Genomic DNA, 20314 nt, shown 5'->3' with positions numbered 1-20314 from the left:
CCAAAACACACGGCCAAGGCAACAAAGGAGTGGCTCAAGAAGAAGCACATTAATGTCCTGGAGTGGCCTAGCCAGTCTCCAGACCTTAATCCCATAGAAAATCTGTGGAGGGAGCTGAAGGTTCGAGTTGCCAAACGTCAGCCTCGAAACATTAATGACTTGGAGAAGATCTGCAAAGCAGAGTGGGACAAAATCCCTCCTGAGATGTGTGCAAACCTGGTGGCCAACTACAAGAAACGTCTGACCTCTGTGATTGCCAACAAGGGTTTTGCCACCAAGTACTAAGTCATGTTTTGCAGAGGGGTCAAATACTTATTTTCCTCATTAAAATGCAAATCAATGTATAACATTTTTGACATGCGTTTTTCTGGATTTTTGTTGTTGTTATTCTGTCTCTCACTGTTCAAATACACCTACCATTAAAATTATAGACTGATCATTTCTTTGTCAGTGGGCAAACGTACATCAGCAGGGGATCAAATAGTTTTTTTCCCTCATTGTATGTATGTTGGAGCTGCTGCACTCCCAACTCTCAATTTCAATTTCTGTTGTGAGGTTTCTTTTAGGTGACTCCTGTAATAAAAAAAAACGTGTAAAATGTCATCGTGACCACAAATTGTGATAATCGAATTGTGCGGGGTGGGGTCTGGTTGGCTCAGCGTACGTAGCTCTCATTGGCTGAGCGATTGATGTGTACGTTTCCTTGGCCAGCATTGTTGCTTTGTAGATATTTTTATTTAAATATTTTAAGTGAAAATATTCTCCAGGACAAAGAGCACTATAACGAATCAGCATTCTGAGGTCGCGCTAAGCAAGATCAACCTGTACAGTGGAGAAATACACATGGGAGGGTCAAAGGAGGATGCCTTAAACAAGGTGGTGATATGTTAACTAACTCGACTGGTATAAAGGAGGTCGTGGGTTCGATCCTGACCTTGACGCCTGCTGTATATTTGGAGTTTGCATGTCTCTCCACCCCCGTGGTAGCGTGGATTTGTTTCTCCAGGTCCTCTGGGTTTTCTCTCCACACAGTACAGTATTTGGATGCTATAAATATCCACGTGATAAGCCACTGCGTTGAGCTATCATGTATGGCCAGGTTGCTCTGAAAAAGAGCTATATAGCTCAATGGACGTTACCTGATATTATAAAAAAAATAGTTGGAATATTTTTAAAATAAATTATTAGTAGCTAAGTATTGGGGTAGGGTGGGACAGTTGCCGGGAAGTGGAACATGGAATTAGCCAAGAGGTTCAATTTGTAAAAAGGCAGGAAAACAGGACGACGAAGTGAAGCATGGTTAGGGGCAGTTGAGGAAGAGAAAATGTGATTGGCAGAGAAAAGGAGGAGCAAACAGAACACCTGGAAGGTTCGCGTAGTAATGGGGGGTGGGGAGCATAAAAATAGGGCATGGCGAGAGCACGAGGCCTTTATCAGTGAAGCGTCCTGGGAATGTGTGTGTGTGTGATTCGGGCAAGAATAAAGTGCGTTACCCCAGACACGTCTCGTGTAGACTCCTCTTCACATGCATGTGCCGATGCATCAGACAGAATGGATGTCCCTCATCCACAACCAAAATAACATGCGTTTTGCAAATAGCACCATGTTCCAGCATCTGTCACTTAGAAAGCTCTTGAGCAAACTCAATACTGCCCCTGGGAAAGTAATTTCAGTGTGGATACACCTTGTTCCAAGTAACTTATCCCGGCACGTGTTGAGGAATTGAACCGGTTTATACTGCGAAATAAATTAGTTCAATGCAAACACCAACCGATGTGCAGTGTTGCTCTATCCAAGGACCCCCTGTGGCACTCAATTTTGGAGGTTACTGTTGTGCTGCAAGTCAAGCAGGCGGTGTGCCACCTGGATAATTCGGTGTTATTGGCACACGACAGAAAATGGTGAATATTTCAACCGTCCAGAAGCAGATGATTGGGAGAGGGTAAACAACTTAGAAGTTTGGCAAACGTGTCAGGAATTTGTTGTAGATGTAATTAGGGAGAGGAGGTTATGATGCATATGGAAAGTGTGCACGATTAAGGACAGGCTACCGAGGCCTGGCATGGCAAAGGCACCCAGAGGTCGGCCACCAAGGGAACCATAACCTAAACCAGGTGGCGGTGAATAAACTGTTAGCGTGCTTAATGCTCCATATTAGAGGTTTTTTCGGGGGGGGGGGGGGGGGTTAGATCGCGTAAATATATGTGTCGTTAGAACCCGCCACCACCCGATTCTGCCAACTGTTTACGTGATCTAACCAAAAAAAACCCTCTATTATGGATGATATTGGTCGCGAAAGCTTACGTGTTCAACGTGCTTAATGCTATTAACATTTCTGACATTATGTTCTTACTACCATCGTGCTTAAATGTAAACACGATTTTGCCAACCCATTGCTGGATGAGGGCTGCCTTAGGCTGTGGGGTCATGGGGGTTATGTGACAAAACCTCACCAAACTAATTGTGCTTACTAAATCATACATTGTGCTTACTGGCAGTTACTCATGAGGGTTTACTGTCGGGAGCTTGAATACCCAATTATATCGGCTATATTTGGGGATAAATTCCTCACTGAATATTTTCCAGGTTGCTCATAGACTGGGGTAGGTCAGGATGTAGCACGTGACGAGTGGCCGCAGCCATAGCAAGTGGCAAATTGGATGTGTTGTTCTGGGTTTACATAGTTTGCGGGTCAGTGACCCAGACAACCCCAGCTCAAAAGCACCCTTGGATATACTATATATTTGCAAGTGTGGGTCTGCAGTACTAACTAGAGTGACATCAGGTTACTTTGGTTTCAGATGCGCATCTGTTCATTGGAAGCATAAGGTTACACACACCACCTTCTGCCGGTAGTGTTATTTTACCCTACTGGTTCATTGTGCAATGGTGAAAGCTGGACTATATAGTTGATTTAAGTTGAGTAATCAATGACTTCACAAATTATCGGTTCAATTCCTCTACTCCTCCGATAACAAGAAAATGGGGGATTTTGGGGAAGCCACGTGTGTTCCCATGTGCCGTTGGATTTGTGGGGATGAGGGGGGTTTGGCGATTTCATACGTGTCAGTGGGCATGTCTTTCATGAGTTTCCCACCTTCAGGATGCAGCCACTGCCATTTTATAGGGACCCTGAGTAAATCGTCGATGAAAAGAATAGTGGTCGATTTTACATTTTAGTCGGTTTGACACGTAGGCTTTCACGACCAATATTATTCATAATAATGATTTGTTTTGGGTTAGATCACATAAGTATAAGTGTGTTGATAATCCGCCACCACACGACACAGCCATTTTAATAAGGTTTGTCACGTAAATAAAAAATGCCAATAAATTCCTATTTCAGCCCACTGGTGTCCTGGAGAGTAAATCCACAACTATTTAAGACCGAAAGCAGGTAGATTTCTTCACAATTATAGCAAAATCACCAGATGATGCTGGATGTAATTACCAGCGAAACATCATTCTCAAATTGTAAATGTTGTGGATTTACTCTCCAACACACCAATGGGTTGAAGTAATAATTAATTGACACGTTTTGTTTAAGTGACAAACCTTACTAATTTGGCTTTGCTGGGTGGTGCCGGGTTAACAACACATTTATACTTATGCGCTCTTACCCCAAAACCTTTATTATGAACATTTTAGCCGATTAATAATTGTAATTTACGAATTCACCAAGCTCCATTTTTAAATAGCGAAATAAATGTGGGTTTGGATTGCCACATTCGTTTCTCAACCATTGGAAGGAGAGTGAGCAGAGTTCCTGATAAAAGCCCCCAATCGTGAGGTCATCAAACGTACAAAGATACCTAACGAGGGGGTGGCACTGATGCCGTGAGCTTCCAGATTTCCACTCAGCCTCCCAATGTGGAAAATTTCAGAAAAGCTCAATAATTTACGGACAACCAGGAGTCGGCGAAACACAAGGCCGCAAGAGACCCGGCATTTTGCGACTTCAGACTGTTTTCTAAATCTGGTTACTGGATTATCCAGCCATGAGTTCAAATTGTGTGCACTGGATGCAATATATCCTTGTTGTCGAAAGCTTCAAATCTAGATTGGATGCAAGATATGTATTAACTTCTGAGAGTCCCAAGGCCCTGAAGCTTTTGGGATTGATCAGAAGACAGATGTTACTGTGGGGAATTTGGTATAAACACGTTCAACCATTGAAAAATGAATCTGAGACTTGATGGAGAGCAGAATGAGGAAGTAGAATATTTTTTGAAAAATCTTCTTTGTCAGGTTTACTCGATTGATAGGTGGGAGTGCGAGAGTCCCAATGCTATTGTGTTCCTCGTGTCACAGTATGATTAAAGTTATTCGTGTACTGTACAACCAAGCACTAGTATTAGTTACGTATCTCCTAAATACTCAATAGCCTCTGATTTCCAAATACAGTGATACCTCGGTTCACGAACGCTTCGGTTCACGAACAACTCGGTTCACGAACAGAACATTTCATAAAAATATGCTCCGGTTCACGAACTCCGCTTTGGTTCACGAACAGGAGCCGCGGCCATTTTTATGCTAATTCCAGGCTGTCACATGGTCGTGACTTCCTGTAGGAAGATCGTGGAGAGAAGCAGAGACACAGAAAGAAGTACTGTGAGTACTGTGAAGACACTTTCAGTGACTTTTTGCTTTTTGGTGTGCTTTTTAGCACATACAGTACTGTACTACTGTACTGCACTACTGTACTGTACTACTGTACTGTGCTACTGTACTGCAATACTGTACTGTACTACTGTACTGTACAATACTGTACTTACTGTATTGTCCCTCCAAACAATAACCGCCTCCCACCCGCCTCCCACCTGCCTTCCTCCATGCCAGAAGTCATCTCAAGCAAGGTTAGTGTTCTCTCTTTATACATTACTATACTGTACAGTACTACAGTAATGTGTATTGTCATTTGTTTCATATTTTTGTGCTTCAAAAACCAAAAAAAAAGGTCAGCACGGATTAACCGGATTTACATTGAACCCTATGGGAAAATGTGCCTCGGTTCACGACCAATTCGGTTCACGACCAGAGTCAGTTCACGAATTAAGTTCGTGAACCGAGGTATCACTGTAACTAGACAAAAAGTTGTCAATTATGGGGTGTGGAATCAATAGCAACATAGACTTAGTCAGTGATGGACTGCGACTAAAAATTGGCCCAGACATTTGTAAAAACACAAACCCAAATATTGGGCTATGGACATTTTTGTTTAAATGAGTTATGAGACGAACTTTATACTTGTAGATTTGCAATGTGACATATTTGCGTAATTTTGCTATGCGATCTCATTGGCCCATCTGGGGCTGGGTACAACAAACAAATGGGTCGGTGATGAAGCATGTTTGGGGCTGCCGAATATGGAGACTTATTGCCAAATGAGAGCGCCAATATGCAATGAAGCGTACATATTAGAGGAAATAACACATTTTAATACTATTTGAAATTTCCCCACACAGACCGACCTACCGGCCCTCGGAATGGACCGGCCCACTGGGCATTTGCCTTTTAGCCAGTCCGGGACTAAACTTAGTGGCGTAAAGTGTAAACTCCAAGGCAGTCGTGTACTGTAATGTCTTGCCACATTTAACCCAAGGGCACAGGGTTCAATGTATATGGCTCAGAGATGTTCAACAGTACGTCATTCGCAATGACCTCTGGCCATTTACCGCATCTCAGATTGTAATAGCAAGGGGTTAAAGGTCTAGTGCCCAGGGTAGACTCAAGCGAGGGGAAAAGAAACTGTAAGCACATATTACAGATGTGTACGAAGACAGAAGTTGACACAAGTTTTGAGGTAGCCGACACGCGGCTCATTCTTATAGGTTTCTTGACTGACACACCATGTAGGGAGACCCAAGTAACTGGCGCGCACGTTCCCTTATATTTCCCGGCCCCTTGTCCCCACCTGACTGTGCCCCCTTGGAATTTCTCAGGCCCACATTTATTTCTAACAGGCAGCTAATCAGAGGGCCGCTGGCCGTTCCAACCATCCACTTCAATTGGCTGCTCTACACAACCCGGCACACCGCCAAGCTAATGGGAGGCTCTCCACTCTGTGTTCAAAGACCCGCTGGGGGTGTGGTAGGGAGAGTATAATTAATTAGGAGCCACTTCTCAACATGTGTATAAAGTGTTTATTTCCAAACCCATGCAATGCATACCAGCAGAGATAACCTTCCATTCCACCCAATCAAAGGCCTTGCCATTGATCAGAGAAATAGAGCGCGCTGTATGATTTCATGTTCAGGCTTTGAGCCTTACAAATAGAATAACCAAGAGCTCTCGTATCACGAGCAGAGTGCCTATCTGTTGAAGCCAGTTCGAACTGCATGAATTATTCTCACATTCCAGGTGGAAGGCCAAGGCCTTGAGATTTGAATGGAGTGGTGAGGGATGTAATTCCTCTCAAGCTCATGCGTACTTGGCAAAACAACCACAGCATCATCGTTTTGAGTGTTCATGTTTTCTCAGTCTGGTCAGAGGATAATCCTCCACCGCTAAATTAATCATAATCTACACCTGTCAAAAATGACAACTCACGGCATCTCAAATACCCCATTTGACCACTTTGGCCATACAATGCCCTTTTCCAGTGCAAAACCAGTTCAGAAGAGCGCATGTACTGAGGCTGCAGTTCAAAGCCTCGTTTGGGGTCATTCAGGTGAAAATGGTTTGTGACTGTTGAAGCCCATTTTGATGTGTAAGAGTTGCAGGATAGAAGCTCTGGTCACAACGACTTCCCATAAACAACCTCGGCATCAGTCACTCTTACGTTGCCGCCTTCTGTGGATTTTATGGTGTACACTGTACATTATCCATTCATGCCGTCCTTACGCAGAATTGCATTTTAAAATCTCCACATTTGTTCTCTAAAATCGAATAAAAAAACTGCAGTCGTGTCCCCCAGATGTTTTGTTCGACACTCAAGTTCGCTGGGTAGTAATAAGCCAAAGTCTCGACGAAGGAGCGCAACAGGAAGCTGGGAAAGCCAAAGCGTGGCCACTGCTGACAGCTGAATCACAGTCCAACACACAATCACACGAGCCCCAACTGCCTGAAGAGGCTATTTTTAGCGAGTGGGCTGTACTATACGGCTGCCTATCGAGAGGGAGGAATGTTTGAGGCGTAGCTGGGGGTTTCCGCCATCTGGTTGATGACCAGAGTGGCCAGTTTTTTGGAACGAGATTGTACAGTGGCCTGCCACGCCTCCAAACCAAACCAGATGCCACGTGAATTAACGTTGGCACATTTGCTGCGTGCAATACGCGCGCCACAATCAGTCACGGAGTGTGCTTTATTGCAACCCCGGATTCGACTGGTCCAGAGCTTGCCTGCATGAACAATCTGCTTACCATTAAACCTGGGCCCAGAAGGCCCCATATGCCAATTGACGATACCTATAGTTTATTTTAATATGGGCACTTTGGTGTCATGGCCTTTTTTTAACCCACGAGCAACCCCCACGGCCTTTGGACGTGACCCTCCCTCCCAGCCAGCCAAACTTTCAATCTTTAATCCTGCCTCTCCCCGCATATATCTTGCTTACTCTCTTCTGTACGATGTATATCACAATTAATCTCAATTTATTTCTTTGTTTCTGTTTCTCTAGCCCTGTCCCCTCTTCTAACTCTGCCTCTATATTCCTCTCCTCCCTCCACTGTTATCTCTCTCCACCTCACCTCTCTGTTTCTCTCACCCTCACTCTCCTTATTCCCACCTATCCCTTTCCTGCGTCAATCTCTCTTGCCTCTCCCCAATCCTCCCTTCCATTGCTTGTAGCTTTCCCTCACTCTCCTCTTTGCTCTCTCCGTTTCACGCCCTTGCACTCTCTGCCCACGCCTCTACGTCTCTTCCTCAAACCTCCATCTCCTTCCTCCCGTGCATCTGCGCGGGATCCAGCTCACAGGTGAGCCTGGAACATTGAACCTGAAAATGTAAGCCTGATCCGTTGTCTGATAAGTTGAACCCCAAAACAGCATGAGCCTGAACAAGTGAACCTAAACACTTGAACCTGAACAGGGGAGCCAGAACAGCTTACCGTGAAGAGCTGAACCCAGTGTCCGTAGTAATGACATTATCAGCTCAAGGGGTGCGGCAATCTGTCAATTGGGGCCGAATTACGTTTGAAAACACATCTCATGGTTGTTGATCAAGGGGGCCCCAACTCGTAGCTTTGGCCACCAGGGAGTGCCAAGGCACCATGTCCCCACGCGAGTTACGCTACTGCCAGAAAGGCGAACAAATAAGCCTGAACAGGTGCGCATAAAACAAGCGGGCCTTGAGCTGTTGCTCGAAGGTGGATATTGCTTAGATGCTGGGGAGAGAGTTCCCAATAGCTGCTGGTGCAATGATGGAGAAACGTCATTCATCCAGTTAGGTCCTGGTTCTGGGTACGAAGAGGCAGATCGTTGGACGTGATGATTTAGACGTGCTCTTTCGGATGCGGTTATTTGCTGTGGTCAGTTGAGTGAGGATGGAGAGAGTATGATGGAGAAGGGGTGGACCTTTAGAGATCTCATGTGACATATGATTGCGATTGTGTACTTTTGCCTTGATTTGATGGGGGCCACCATTGCAGGGCTTTTAACGAAACCATGGAAGTCAAGTGGCCGCGGCTGATGCCTTGGGCGGCTTGACAAGTTGTTTTTGGAGACGCTGTAGTTTATTGAGGTCTGAATAAGGATGCCGTTGCAGCGATCGAGACGAGTGCCGATAATGCGCACATACAATCCAGAGTGTTTGCTGCGGCTGCGGGTAACATTGGGCGGATGGATGTGCCATAATCAGTCAATCTGTATTTTGTGTGCCAATAATCGCCCTCAATAAAGGAGGCAATTGGTGCACATTACAACGGAACGGGAAAGGTATGGGGAGAGGGGAGGTTAAGGAGCAACAAGAATGAGAAAATAATTCCGTGTAGATTTCAGCGGCTAACGCCGGCTGAGCAAAGTAAATTGCAACCGCACGCAATATAAAGTGCAATCGTCGTGCAACAACGAATAGCATAAGAAATGTACGTAGTAAATACAAATAAATAAATTAAGTAAGTAAAGAAGCTGGTCTTTTTAGATGTTATGGGAAGGCATAACATTATTTCGCACCATACGTAGCCAACCGTGCTAATCGGAGGAAGGACTACAAACTAAACACAAAAAACTGTTCTAAAGAAATGAGTTTGCATTCTAGATGATTAAAAGTGCATATTTCGCAGAAGCTTCCTAATATTGGAAGGAAGAGCGTTCCGGACAGCCACAAAAGCGTATCTGAAAGCGTGTGATGCGGTGACCGTCTTCGTTCAATGGCTAGCCAAAGTATAGAGATGTTGTCTTGCACAGACCATGGCTAGCCAAAGTATAGAGCTGTCTTGCACAGACCATGGCTAGCCAAAGTATAGAGATGTTGTCTTGCACAGACCATGGCTAGCCAAAGTATAGAGATGTGTCTTGCACAAAATCACGTAATTGAGAAAGACTTGGCTTGTTTCGGATGTCCGGTTGCAGGTAGGTGTGGTGTTTCAGATACTTGGGGCTGTGTTCGAGAAGGCTCCTCCCCCCCCCCCACCCCAGCGTCTGGTGAACTATCCTGGGCTGGGAAAGTCTTGTTGGTCTCGGGGAACGGAGTGTGTTGTATGTGCCTGAGGATTGGAGGGAGAAGCAGTTTTTCAGGTACATAGGGACTTTTTATAGGTTAGAAGAGCAACCTTGAATTGGATGCAGACGTGGACTGGTAAGCCATTGCAAGCTAAGGAGGGTAGGTTGTGATGTGTTCAAAACGGCTTACCCACCTTGATCATCCGGGCAGCTGCATTTGGCACTAACTGGAGCCTCTGCACCAATCCAAGTTGTAGAACATTGGTTCTTAACCTGAGGGTGCGAGATGCTCTTTCTGGGGGTGCGAGACATGGCCAGATTCTTTTTAAAAGGTAAATAATCGAAAACACAAATTAAGCACGGCACGTAAGTGCAACTACTTTGTTTCATCAAACCTATGTGTCTATTAACATTAGACATTTTTTAACGACTGAGAACCAAAGGGGTTGCAAGGCAGTGCCGGATTATCTTCGTATCAAAAGTAGTATATGCTACGGGCTCCGCACTAGCTTAATCCGGCACTTGTGCAAGGCTGCAGTAAATGTTGACCATTGCCTTAGACGGCGGTTGTTGAGTAAAAACGCAGAGTCCAGAGGCATTACCGAGGATTTCCAAGTGATTTGAGACCGATGGTGGAGCCGGCGATGGGTGCATGAATCCCCCATTATGCATAAGGGTTGCGTTCCTGGGAAATACTACTTAACTCGAAATTACTTAAAGAAAACTCTAATTTCCCGCAGACAATGTTAAAATCAGTGGTTGCGTTCCGAGCTGACATTTATGGAAGAAAAAAAAATATGACTAAATATCATGAAGTGTAGAAAATACATACGCACTGCATACGATTAAGAGCATGCTGATCGATACCTCTTGGGTGAGCAGTGGTGGAGTTATGCAGACGATGGGGTAGGATCAACTGCCTCTTCATCTGACAATGAAGCTGGAGCCACATGAATACTCTTAGGTTTTTTGATGTCGTTATTATTTTTTTACCTACGTGACTTTACCGGAAAAAAACCTAAGAGTATGAATCCTTGCAGTCACGAAAGCTTCAAATCTAGCCACATGAATGTTTATGCCGTGACTGTTTGATGAGGTGACCAATTGGGAAAAATGTAAACCGAACAAATGACCCAGGACGGATCCCCTGAAGGATGCCAGCAGTTGATGTCGTGGGTGGACGTGGGTTTAAGACTTGCCACGTATGACGTTAGGACCTTTCATTGGAGATGTCAGCAACTCTCTAAAGCTATGCCTCTCGTGGAGAAATCGAATTCTAAACGCTCAATTAAAATCTCATGGTTTAGAGTGCCGAAGGGGGTAGATATGTCGAGGCTGGTTAGAGCAACGATGTTGCCGGAGTCATTGTAGCATTCACATGAGGTTCCTCATCACCTCTCTCACAAACACCACTGTCACCACACATACCACTAACACCACGATTGTTCACCACTCCCACACACCTCTCATCTGTCTCAAACAAAATATTGACATCACTCATTCTTCACACCACTTGTTTAATACACACACACACCACGCAACATCGCTCACCCCTTCATACCCGTTGATGTTGAGAACCTTGCTGACATAATGCAATTAGTTGATTAAATTCACCTCGAAACGTCGTAGTTTTTTGTTCTTTTCTTTGAACCTATTATCTACGTGACTTTACCGAAAGACCCAAGGAATATCACACTTCTGTGGTTGGGCTTACGATATCAAACAGCAGGGACCACCACGAAACAGTTCCAGAAACAACTATTTATTTAAACCCATACGCGAAATTCCATTTCAGCTTAACATCCATACTTGCCACACCAAATAGGGATGTCACGATTCACACTACCCACTTCCTCCACGATCGATTCAAAAATCGATATATTTATTTATTGTAACGTGGCCCACCTCACTACATCGCATGCAATTTGTATATAGAGGAGTCTATATGACATCACACCGGAATGCGCCCGAACTCAGAAGCCTTGATAATACTCGAGTACAGACACGTCTCTTGCTGTACTGCACTAAATATTCTGCCCACCTTCGCCAACCTACACTGACCAGCGTATTGAAGTCCCGTTTGGTCAAACATCCTCTATGACCCACACACGGCGGGGGAAGGCCCTCATCCAGCAGTGGATCGACAAATGGGATCTGCCGTCAACATTCGAATATAAATATATCGATTTCAATTCTTTGTATTCGTTGCGTGCGTTGATCTCAATTATCCCCTATACTTCGGAAGTGTATGTTCGGCATTATAATCATGCGTCCGTTGATATACTAGTGTTGCCATCTGGCGGTAACAAAATGGAACTATACCAAACGCAAAAAATACAGTATATGAAGACAATTTAAATTGCATTGGGGGGGAGAGGAAGGAATTTAATAAACTCTTTAAAAAAAGTTTAAAAAACCAAGGGTTTTATGAACTTCGTTTAACTCACGGTCGAGAAGTACGTCAATGATGCAGCGCCTGCTCCCACATCAACGCTGACTTGAATTAATTACTTTCTTAACTCGTAGACGACACGGAGCAGGCGCGCCTGAGACACGTGGCGGCTGCTTCTTGGGCGAGGCGATTCCAGAGTTTAGGGACCGCGGTGTTTTTCGCCTACACAAATATATATAAATAATAAGGCGTCCATACACAATGTAAATTGCTTTAAAGTAGCGAATTGATTAACTTATGCCGATTTTGATACAGGCAGGCATTGTCACCGGATCTGAGTAAGTGTGCAAAATTTGGAATTGATTGGACAACAGGAAGTAGACAAAATTTTGACTACAAGATTTGACCACGACGAGTCAAGTTAAGTAAAACCGTTGAAAAAGACCGTAAACGTTTTGGACGAAGATGCATATGACGTTACAGAAAAGGGCCAACGAAAGTGCATTCAAGACACTTCAATTATACAGTACACGTAAAATACCGTAATGTTTTCATGGTGCTTGTGAAAAAGTTTTACAACCAAATATAGGTCATATACAAAAGTTGGTTATTACACTGGTACACTCCATGATTTGCAAGGCAGGGGAAAGGGGTGAAGTTAATTAGTTTGGCTTTTCAGCTTCCCAAATGCCTGGCACGCATCTGATAGCTCTCCGATGGTGTTTCTGGAATGTACTGCACGTTGTTTGTTTTGCATGAACATCCAGACTTTATGTTCCGTGTGCTGTTAAGCACACGCACAACACTATGTTTAAATTCGGTTGCTGCAGCAGCTTCTGGCACGTGGAGCGAAATATCGGACATCGTGCAGAACAACACGTGGGTGCAACCGGGAACACATCCAGGCAAGTATAGGTCAATATATCCCTGGTGGTAATTACTTTGGAGAGCTATGCACAGCTTAATCACGAAAACCTGGACAGTAGTGCTCATTAATTAAATTGGCAAATGCCAATGTAGCAGGCTCCTCTTGAAAGTTCTGAGACTTGGCGAGGCTTTCCTGGACATATGGTTAAACAATGACAGCAGTAGTGACGTTTTTAAATTTTGTTTCAGCAAGGTTAACGCGGAGATAAACTTTGGAAACGTCAGCCACACAGCTCTAACTCTCACTCGGAATCAATTAAGATGTAAAAATGTCTCGCCGCACAAAGTTACGGCCGTTGTGGCATAAAAGACTTTATAAACCCATGCAAGTGCACACCAAATAAACAAAAGCCTCACGCACCGTGCTAATTGCATCCTCAAACTTCCCTTAAGATCAAGTACATATTTACAGTTAACGTTCGTCGTCGTCATCACTGCACCTTTGCGAAAGCAACATTTTATCAAAACTAAACTTTTTTATCGATCAATGTAACGGCGACACTGCCCTTGTTACTCCAAAGTGTAATTATTGAGACATAGGGAGTTGCACCTTACTGAAGCTCTTCAGCGATCTCAACCTCTGCTGCAATTTACGACGGGCTAACTCAAAAGTTCACCCCTGGGTGTAGGACACGGGGGAACAAGAGCCTCAGTCGGTCAAGGAAATCCGCTTCCCAAGTCACCCACGCGGCATCGCCAAAATCCCGCTAAGAGCAGTTGCCGTCATCTTAGGGAAAAACAGTTTGATTAAACTTAAAATGCAAACCACAGCAATTGTAACCACTATTGTTTTTACATAAAAATCGTAAAAAAAAGATCTCATATGGAGTTGAAAGTGATGCAACTCAATTTATTATTTTTTATTGACCCTTCTGCCCTTTTTATATTTTGTACGCAAAGTGCAAGTACAAACTATCAAATTTTCTCAATTAATTAGTAGTCACTACAGGCAGACTTACAGCCAAAGGGTCAAAATTATGTGTTCGTGAAAAGACTGCTTGTGGAAATATTTAGCTGTCAAATCACAGCTATCTTTACCCGTTACTTGCCAACACATGATTATACTCCACGCATTAAAATATCTTAACACCTGCCTTCACCAGTGCCACCAATAAACGTGATGCAAGTAAGGTCATACTCATTCCACCCATATTAATATATTTTATTACCACTTCCCCAATAGTAAGTTTTTGTATAATGTGTTTCAGTTACATTGTGTTTTGTTCTAGCTTATTATTTAAGAATGACGCCGTTGTATTTACAAATGACATTTGAACCTTATGGCGGTACACCGGGGTGCCATAGTACCCCGGCTCTCGCATAATGTCATTTTGAGTCGGTTGATGGTCGGTGATGCGGCGATAGACTCATCTCGACGAGCTGTACACGATGCACCACTATGGTGCGTACGAGCGTTCAGGGTTTCAGCGCAATCGTCCTCGCTGCGTTTCGACATCACGGACTAGCACTGATTTCAGATTGATTGGGACCCTAGTCGCGGAGTTAAGTACACCCCTGGAAAAAAGTGTCCCAGAAATACAATATTTAATTGCCTCAGCCATTTAGTATTATTTGGTACCCCGGGGTATCGCCATAAGGATGATTTTGTTCAGTTGGTCGGTCTCAGCCCTAGAAACTGCAGTGATGCATAACATCTCCATAGAAAGACAAGAAAGTGCGCAAAGATATTCCGCCCGTTGAGTACGTGAAAAAACACAAGAGGCCCTTCACTGATCAGCTCAAGCCTCCGACTCTGTCCCCTTTCCAGGCTCCACCCCCTTGTCCATCGCTGATTGGTTATCACTCAGCCGCAGCGTCTGTCCATCACCCGAAGATGCATGCTCATTGGACGGTTTGGCCGATGCGGCAATAAGGCGGCTTTGCTCTTCCAAGTCCTGTGGTCGGGGTAGAAGGTCCACAGCAGGCGGTCAGGAAGAATGACATTTGATGACACACTCGTAATCCGTAATATAGCTATTTGGTATGAAGTGACATTTTCACATAAGCTCTCTCCTAATTCGTTACAATACCTTCCCCATTCTCGAGTCTTATCTTAAAGTAATTAACTTTATTATTATTACGACTAGCTTTTGGTAACACCACTGTGGAAATGTACACAGAAAGATTACTGTGTAATCAGGGTCTCATCCTTGTACTACTTTTGGTTCTGGTGTTACAAGCAGAAAACCAAACATCTTTCAATACATCAACAGTAGTATGTTGATGACGATAACAAGCATCTTTAAATGGCAATAGGATTATTTTAAAAAAATTCAGCTATCTGTCGTCAGGTGTCTGTAGAGAGCCATCACGCACAACTAATCAACCGCAATCACAACACGATGCATTTCTTGCCTGCCCTCCCAGGAAAGCCTCCTGACACGTACCTGTTCAATGGCCTTCTGCTTGTTCAGTTCCAGCTCCTGTCGCTCACGCTGAGCCTGTAACTCCTGCTCGCACTCTGCCGCACGGCGCTCCTATACACACACACACACACAAATGAGACCACAATCCCATATTTAACACAGTAAGTGTTAATATCAGCACGACAGACAAGAGGGTGGGGTTTGCCTGTCACGCCCGGCCCCCTTTGTCTCCCCAGTGCTGATGTTTACACACTGCAACAGTTTACTCATTTAAGGCTGAGTTGACCCAGCTAAGGCCCAGGGCGATTTTAGATATTCGTCATTGATAAATGCATACAAACACGAAGATCCACCGTATAGCCATACATGCCCAACCGCCTTTGTCTCCCCAGTGCTAATGTTTACACACCGCAACAGAAACTCATTTAAAGCTGAGTCAACCTAGAGAAGGCCCAGGAGCGGTTCAGATATTTGTCACCGATACATATATACACACACTCGTGCACAGGAGCACATGCATAATAACGTAGGCGGCACATCACACTTCACAACCACAGGGCCTTGAAATAACAAGGCAGTAAAAACACAGAGTGCAAAGGTTTGAGCGGCCAAATGAATCGCCTGAGCAGTGCTAGACGGAGACCCAGAATGTTTGTTGTGCACGTGATATTGCTTTGGCCGGGCTGTGCTTCTACTCACCAGCGTGTTGTGAAGCGAGATTTGCTTTCCCAGTCCGATCGAGTCGCAGATCTGCAAAGCAAACGGTGAGTTCTAACATGACGGCCTCGTTTCGGAAAATTATCTTTGTCACTCACTCGCCGTCTCCTTGGTGTCCACTGGAGTCCATCCACAGCACTTTCCCTCTCGTGTCTTTCCAACGGACTCTTAGATCCTTCAACAGACTGAACAATTTTGTAAACTGGGTTTGTGCCACACACAGGGGCTGTCGTAGATAAGCAGAGCCAGGGGCCATAAAACAACTTATCAGGTCAAATGTGATTTCTTGGTAATTTTAACCTCGTTCACATGACCACATATCATAAGATTTAAAATCACACCTCATTGATTTAAAATTGTGGAGCAATCTAGCTTTTCCCCATACAAGGGTCCCCCGTGTAGCCTTAACAGACTGTAAGAGCAAGTGCTGTTAGCAAGCACCTATGAAGGCCGGCACGGCACATGAAGGGGGTGGGTGGCCAACACCACACCCTGCCGCCTTTGTTTCCCAAGTGGCGATGTTTACACACCGCATTAGGGACTTATATGAGGCTGAGTGGACCTAGGGGAGGCCCAGGACCAGTTCAGATAATCGTCGCTGGTGTTGACTGAGCGGGAATCGAACCCGGGTCGCCGAATTAATAGCGCAGCGCGTTAACCACTGCACTACCGCTCCCCACAGACGTACATACACACATACCTAAAACATACACACGCCCATATTATCCTCATAAATAACAGGAAAAAAAGCCCTGGGTGGCTAGATCACATGCACGCGACGCGAACCTCCTGTGCCCTTACCTTCTCGCCCTCGTTGTTGGACTCGAAGACGTAGCAGGACAGCGAAGTCCTCCCCTCGGGCCCCACAGCCGTGGGTGTGTGCAGCACAAAGCCGAAGAGACGCGGGTTCTCCGAGTGCGGTGCGCAGCTTCCCACCTGGCGCAGCGGGAACTGCGAACATGCGCACAGCGGCGAAGATCGCTCCCGGTTAGCTCGACATGCTGGGCTCAAGAGATGTTCGCGAAGCGCCTATTAAGGCTGACGCGAAACACGAGGGTGGAGTCGAGGCCAGCGAAATGTCTGGATGATTTGGCTTCCCCAAAGTTGTTGTTTTGCGAACAACCTGGACTCAAACCCTGGTGAGCAAAGTGGCAGAGTGGTGCAAGAACTACTCGGGATATAACGATGCATAGATTCTCTTTTACATTGTATTGTTTTGCTTGAGATATATGTGAAGAGGAGTCGTAGAATGGTTAAAGCACTTCTTTATTTTACCAATGCACAGCAATACTCGTTCCAAGACCAATCCCTGAACACACGTCCCACAGCCCCTTTCAATCCTTCAATCTTCGCTCCCAATACACATCCGCGTCTAGTGACGTCACTGCCCTTTGACCCCTGACCCCCGTCCCGCGCATTCCCGCACGTGTGATTGGTACGTGTTGTCGTGAGAGCGGAGATGTCGTGTTTGCATGGTGCGTGTGGGTGGCTCGCAGATCCCTTAAACATGGATGAAATTTGTGCGTGTGAGAATTGATTATTATTTATGTATGTTTTATGTAAATGGTTCACAAAAACTCAAGGCACTTGAGGTAATAAATTTACCAAAATATAAAAAAAATAACTAATCTAAAATCACAACCCCAAATTGTGGCAGTTTATATAATCACAATACGCATTTACACATCTACTCGCAACTCTAACATCACCCCCCCATCGAGTCTGCGCGGCACAGAACTATTTTAATTTAGAGTGTATTACAGGTAACCCTTGAACTGCAGCTGCTTAAGCTCATTGGGCCTTACCTGTCTCAATAAAGTCTCCAACGAAGTTTAAATGTAACAAGATATCAAGACACTGGTAATGCCACACGAGATGTATTTTTTCGTGACTATTGAAGTGGGGCCAATCGTGTACGTTTCCACGCATGTACGTATGTACGTATGTATGCCTGTGGACAACATGGGTGGGTGTAGGAGGTCAGAGCAATAGTTTACTTACACCAATCCTAGTGACTTGCGACTGAGGATCTATCAGCCTGGAAAAGAGAGAGCGAGATTTTTTTTTTTTAGAAAGCCCATAGCTGTACACATGCATGTAAACAATTTTAACTCTTGTTAGCAATTCAACCGACTGATGTTTTTTGCAGGCAATAGCAATGACACCATTTGATAGTTATGTTAAATGTATATGAACGTATTTATTAAAACAGCAGAATAAGGTATAAAGGGAAACATTATATTCAGTATGAACCATGATTTATCCATTCCCGGATGAAGAACTCGACATGTCAGCACCATTGCTCATGATCCCAGGATACGACAGTCCATCTCGCTCCTGCGCGCTGACCAGAGTGAAGTATGGCCAAATAACCCCCACAACCCACTATGGCGTGGAAAGGCCTTGATCCATCAGTGTATTGGCAAAAGGGCTGTATATTAACATATTCCAAAATATTGATGACCACTATGTTCCATATCTCTCAGCTACAGACAGCAAATGAAAATCCAAGCACGAGTGTCTGTTGCCTCTTAGTCGTGATGTAACAGGAAAGAGGATGTATAGCTGGCATGGGCATCCCACGGCCAGTGGGTCAAACGAAGTCCACAACTTTATTTCAGCATGAGGCCTACTACCTTGAAACGGCCCACAAATGGCATTACTGGCCGAATCATTGTGAGTATGTTAGGTGCCCTGAACCGGGTATCAGATTATAATATTTTTGAGCAACAATTTTTTAAAAATCTGGCACGTTCAGCCACTTATGTCACTGCACGGTTGGCTACGTACGGTGTGAAAGAAGTTAAACATACATACAATAGCCTCTTGCAGACGTTATTGAGATACGTTTACATGAGCCCCCCACCCCCCCATCAGAGGAATTTTCAAGTAAAATTCGGTACTCAAGAAGGATAAGGCTCTCCATTAGTTTAGCCAGGTGACACCTCAAGACAACAGGGATATAAAATCATTTGCAAGTGACCTGGGTCACCAAAACGACAAAAGCAAAATTAAATAAAACCCCTGACCGAAGAGGATAAGAATTTCGGGGGACCGTGCGAAACCACGGTGTGAATCAAACGTGTGAAAATATCAAAACCAACACGAGCGATAGCTGTGTGGTGCTGGAATTGTAAATGTTGTCGGTTTACGATACAACACACGGTTGTGCTGAAGTAGTAACTAATTAACCTTACTAAATTGTCTGTGTCGGGTGGTGGCGGGTTTAACGACAAATTTACATTTACGCGATCTAACCCATTAAGGATTATGGTTGCTACTCAACCCGTATCCATACGAAAGTGAGAGGCCCTGGCGCCGTGTTGCTACCTGAGCTGCGAGCAGGTGACGAGCAGATGCGACTCGGTCATGCGGAAGATGCTGTGGATGGCACGTGAGGCCAGCACGTGCCGCATGGTCTCGTAGATCACGTCGGGCCCTGGGTCGGCGCCCACCTCCATGCAGCCCAGGAAGCGAACCACGTAAAGCTGCTGCAGCAGCTGAGACTCTGGGTGTCGGGAGGATGGGCGAGCGGGTGAAAGTGGACGGAGGGGACGCGGCGTGTTACAATACAACAGGACGTGGGGTCGCCAGGTGGTTATCATACATTCGTGGCGATGAGTTGGGGCACAAGTGTGGTCTTCCACACACTACCGAGGGCATCTTTCCTTAAATTCTTGCAGATGCCCACATTGTAGTGGGCACAAAGGAAAGCACAGTAAATAAATACTTAATGCCCACTCAAATATTTGAAGAGTGGGTTTTTTTCGCCTATGTTCACTAAGAATTTCACAATGAATTGATTTAACGATTAAAATACAATTCAGGTATGAATACGTGCGTGTAAGAACTGACTGAAAATATGCAAATTAAATGCTGCTGTTATGCTGTTATCTTGCAGTTAGTTACATTAACGAGACTTAAGAAACAGATACACATTACATCGTGACAATTCGCACGGGGGGTCCAATCATCAATGTGCCTCATATGTACACAAAACTATTTCGTGGTACTGATACCTTAAACCTGACTTCGAGGTGCTACAGAGGAAACAATTGCAACTGATAATGAACCTAACACATGGGCATACAGACTTAATGGCTATGTATGCTTGTATTATGCACACACCAGTGTTATTTGCCCCGATAATACATTCTCGGCACTATCGGCAATACCCACCGATGTAATTAAGGATGTGGTTGAGACCTGGCGTGGCTTATTTATCGAAATGACTTGTGTGTTTGGAGCAAACAAACCTTCAGAGCCTGGTTGATCCTCCTCTCCCTCCTCCCCGAACGGATTCTGCCGCCTGG

At 44.8% G+C, this 20314-nt stretch overlaps 1 protein-coding gene across 1 annotated transcript in view; it reads right to left on the bottom strand.

The window, feature by feature from the left end:
• Nucleotides 1–12002: 12002 nt before the first annotated feature.
• APPL1 (adaptor protein, phosphotyrosine interacting with PH domain and leucine zipper 1) overlaps nt 12003–20314 on the bottom strand; it is a 32816-nt gene continuing 24504 nt past the window's right edge. Inside the window, exons 16-22 of the mRNA XM_061552003.1 lie at nt 20258–20310; nt 19332–19509; nt 18003–18039; nt 16803–16952; nt 15984–16034; nt 15306–15395; nt 12003–14813 (exon numbers count right to left, since the gene is read on the bottom strand). Of these exons, the coding sequence (XP_061407987.1) occupies nt 14658–14813; nt 15306–15395; nt 15984–16034; nt 16803–16952; nt 18003–18039; nt 19332–19509; nt 20258–20310 (715 nt within the window). The 3' untranslated portion in view covers nt 12003–14657. The remainder of the gene's footprint in view (nt 14814–15305; nt 15396–15983; nt 16035–16802; nt 16953–18002; nt 18040–19331; nt 19510–20257; nt 20311–20314) is intronic.

This window comes from Lethenteron reissneri, chromosome 15 (genome assembly GCF_015708825.2).
Source record: "Lethenteron reissneri isolate LAM-NWPU_2019-01 chromosome 15, ASM1570882v1, whole genome shotgun sequence".
NCBI classification, from domain to species: Eukaryota; Metazoa; Chordata; class Hyperoartia; order Petromyzontiformes; family Petromyzontidae; genus Lethenteron; species Lethenteron reissneri.
Note: the sequence above shows the minus strand (reverse complement) of the source record. Positions and strands in the feature narration are given on the sequence as shown.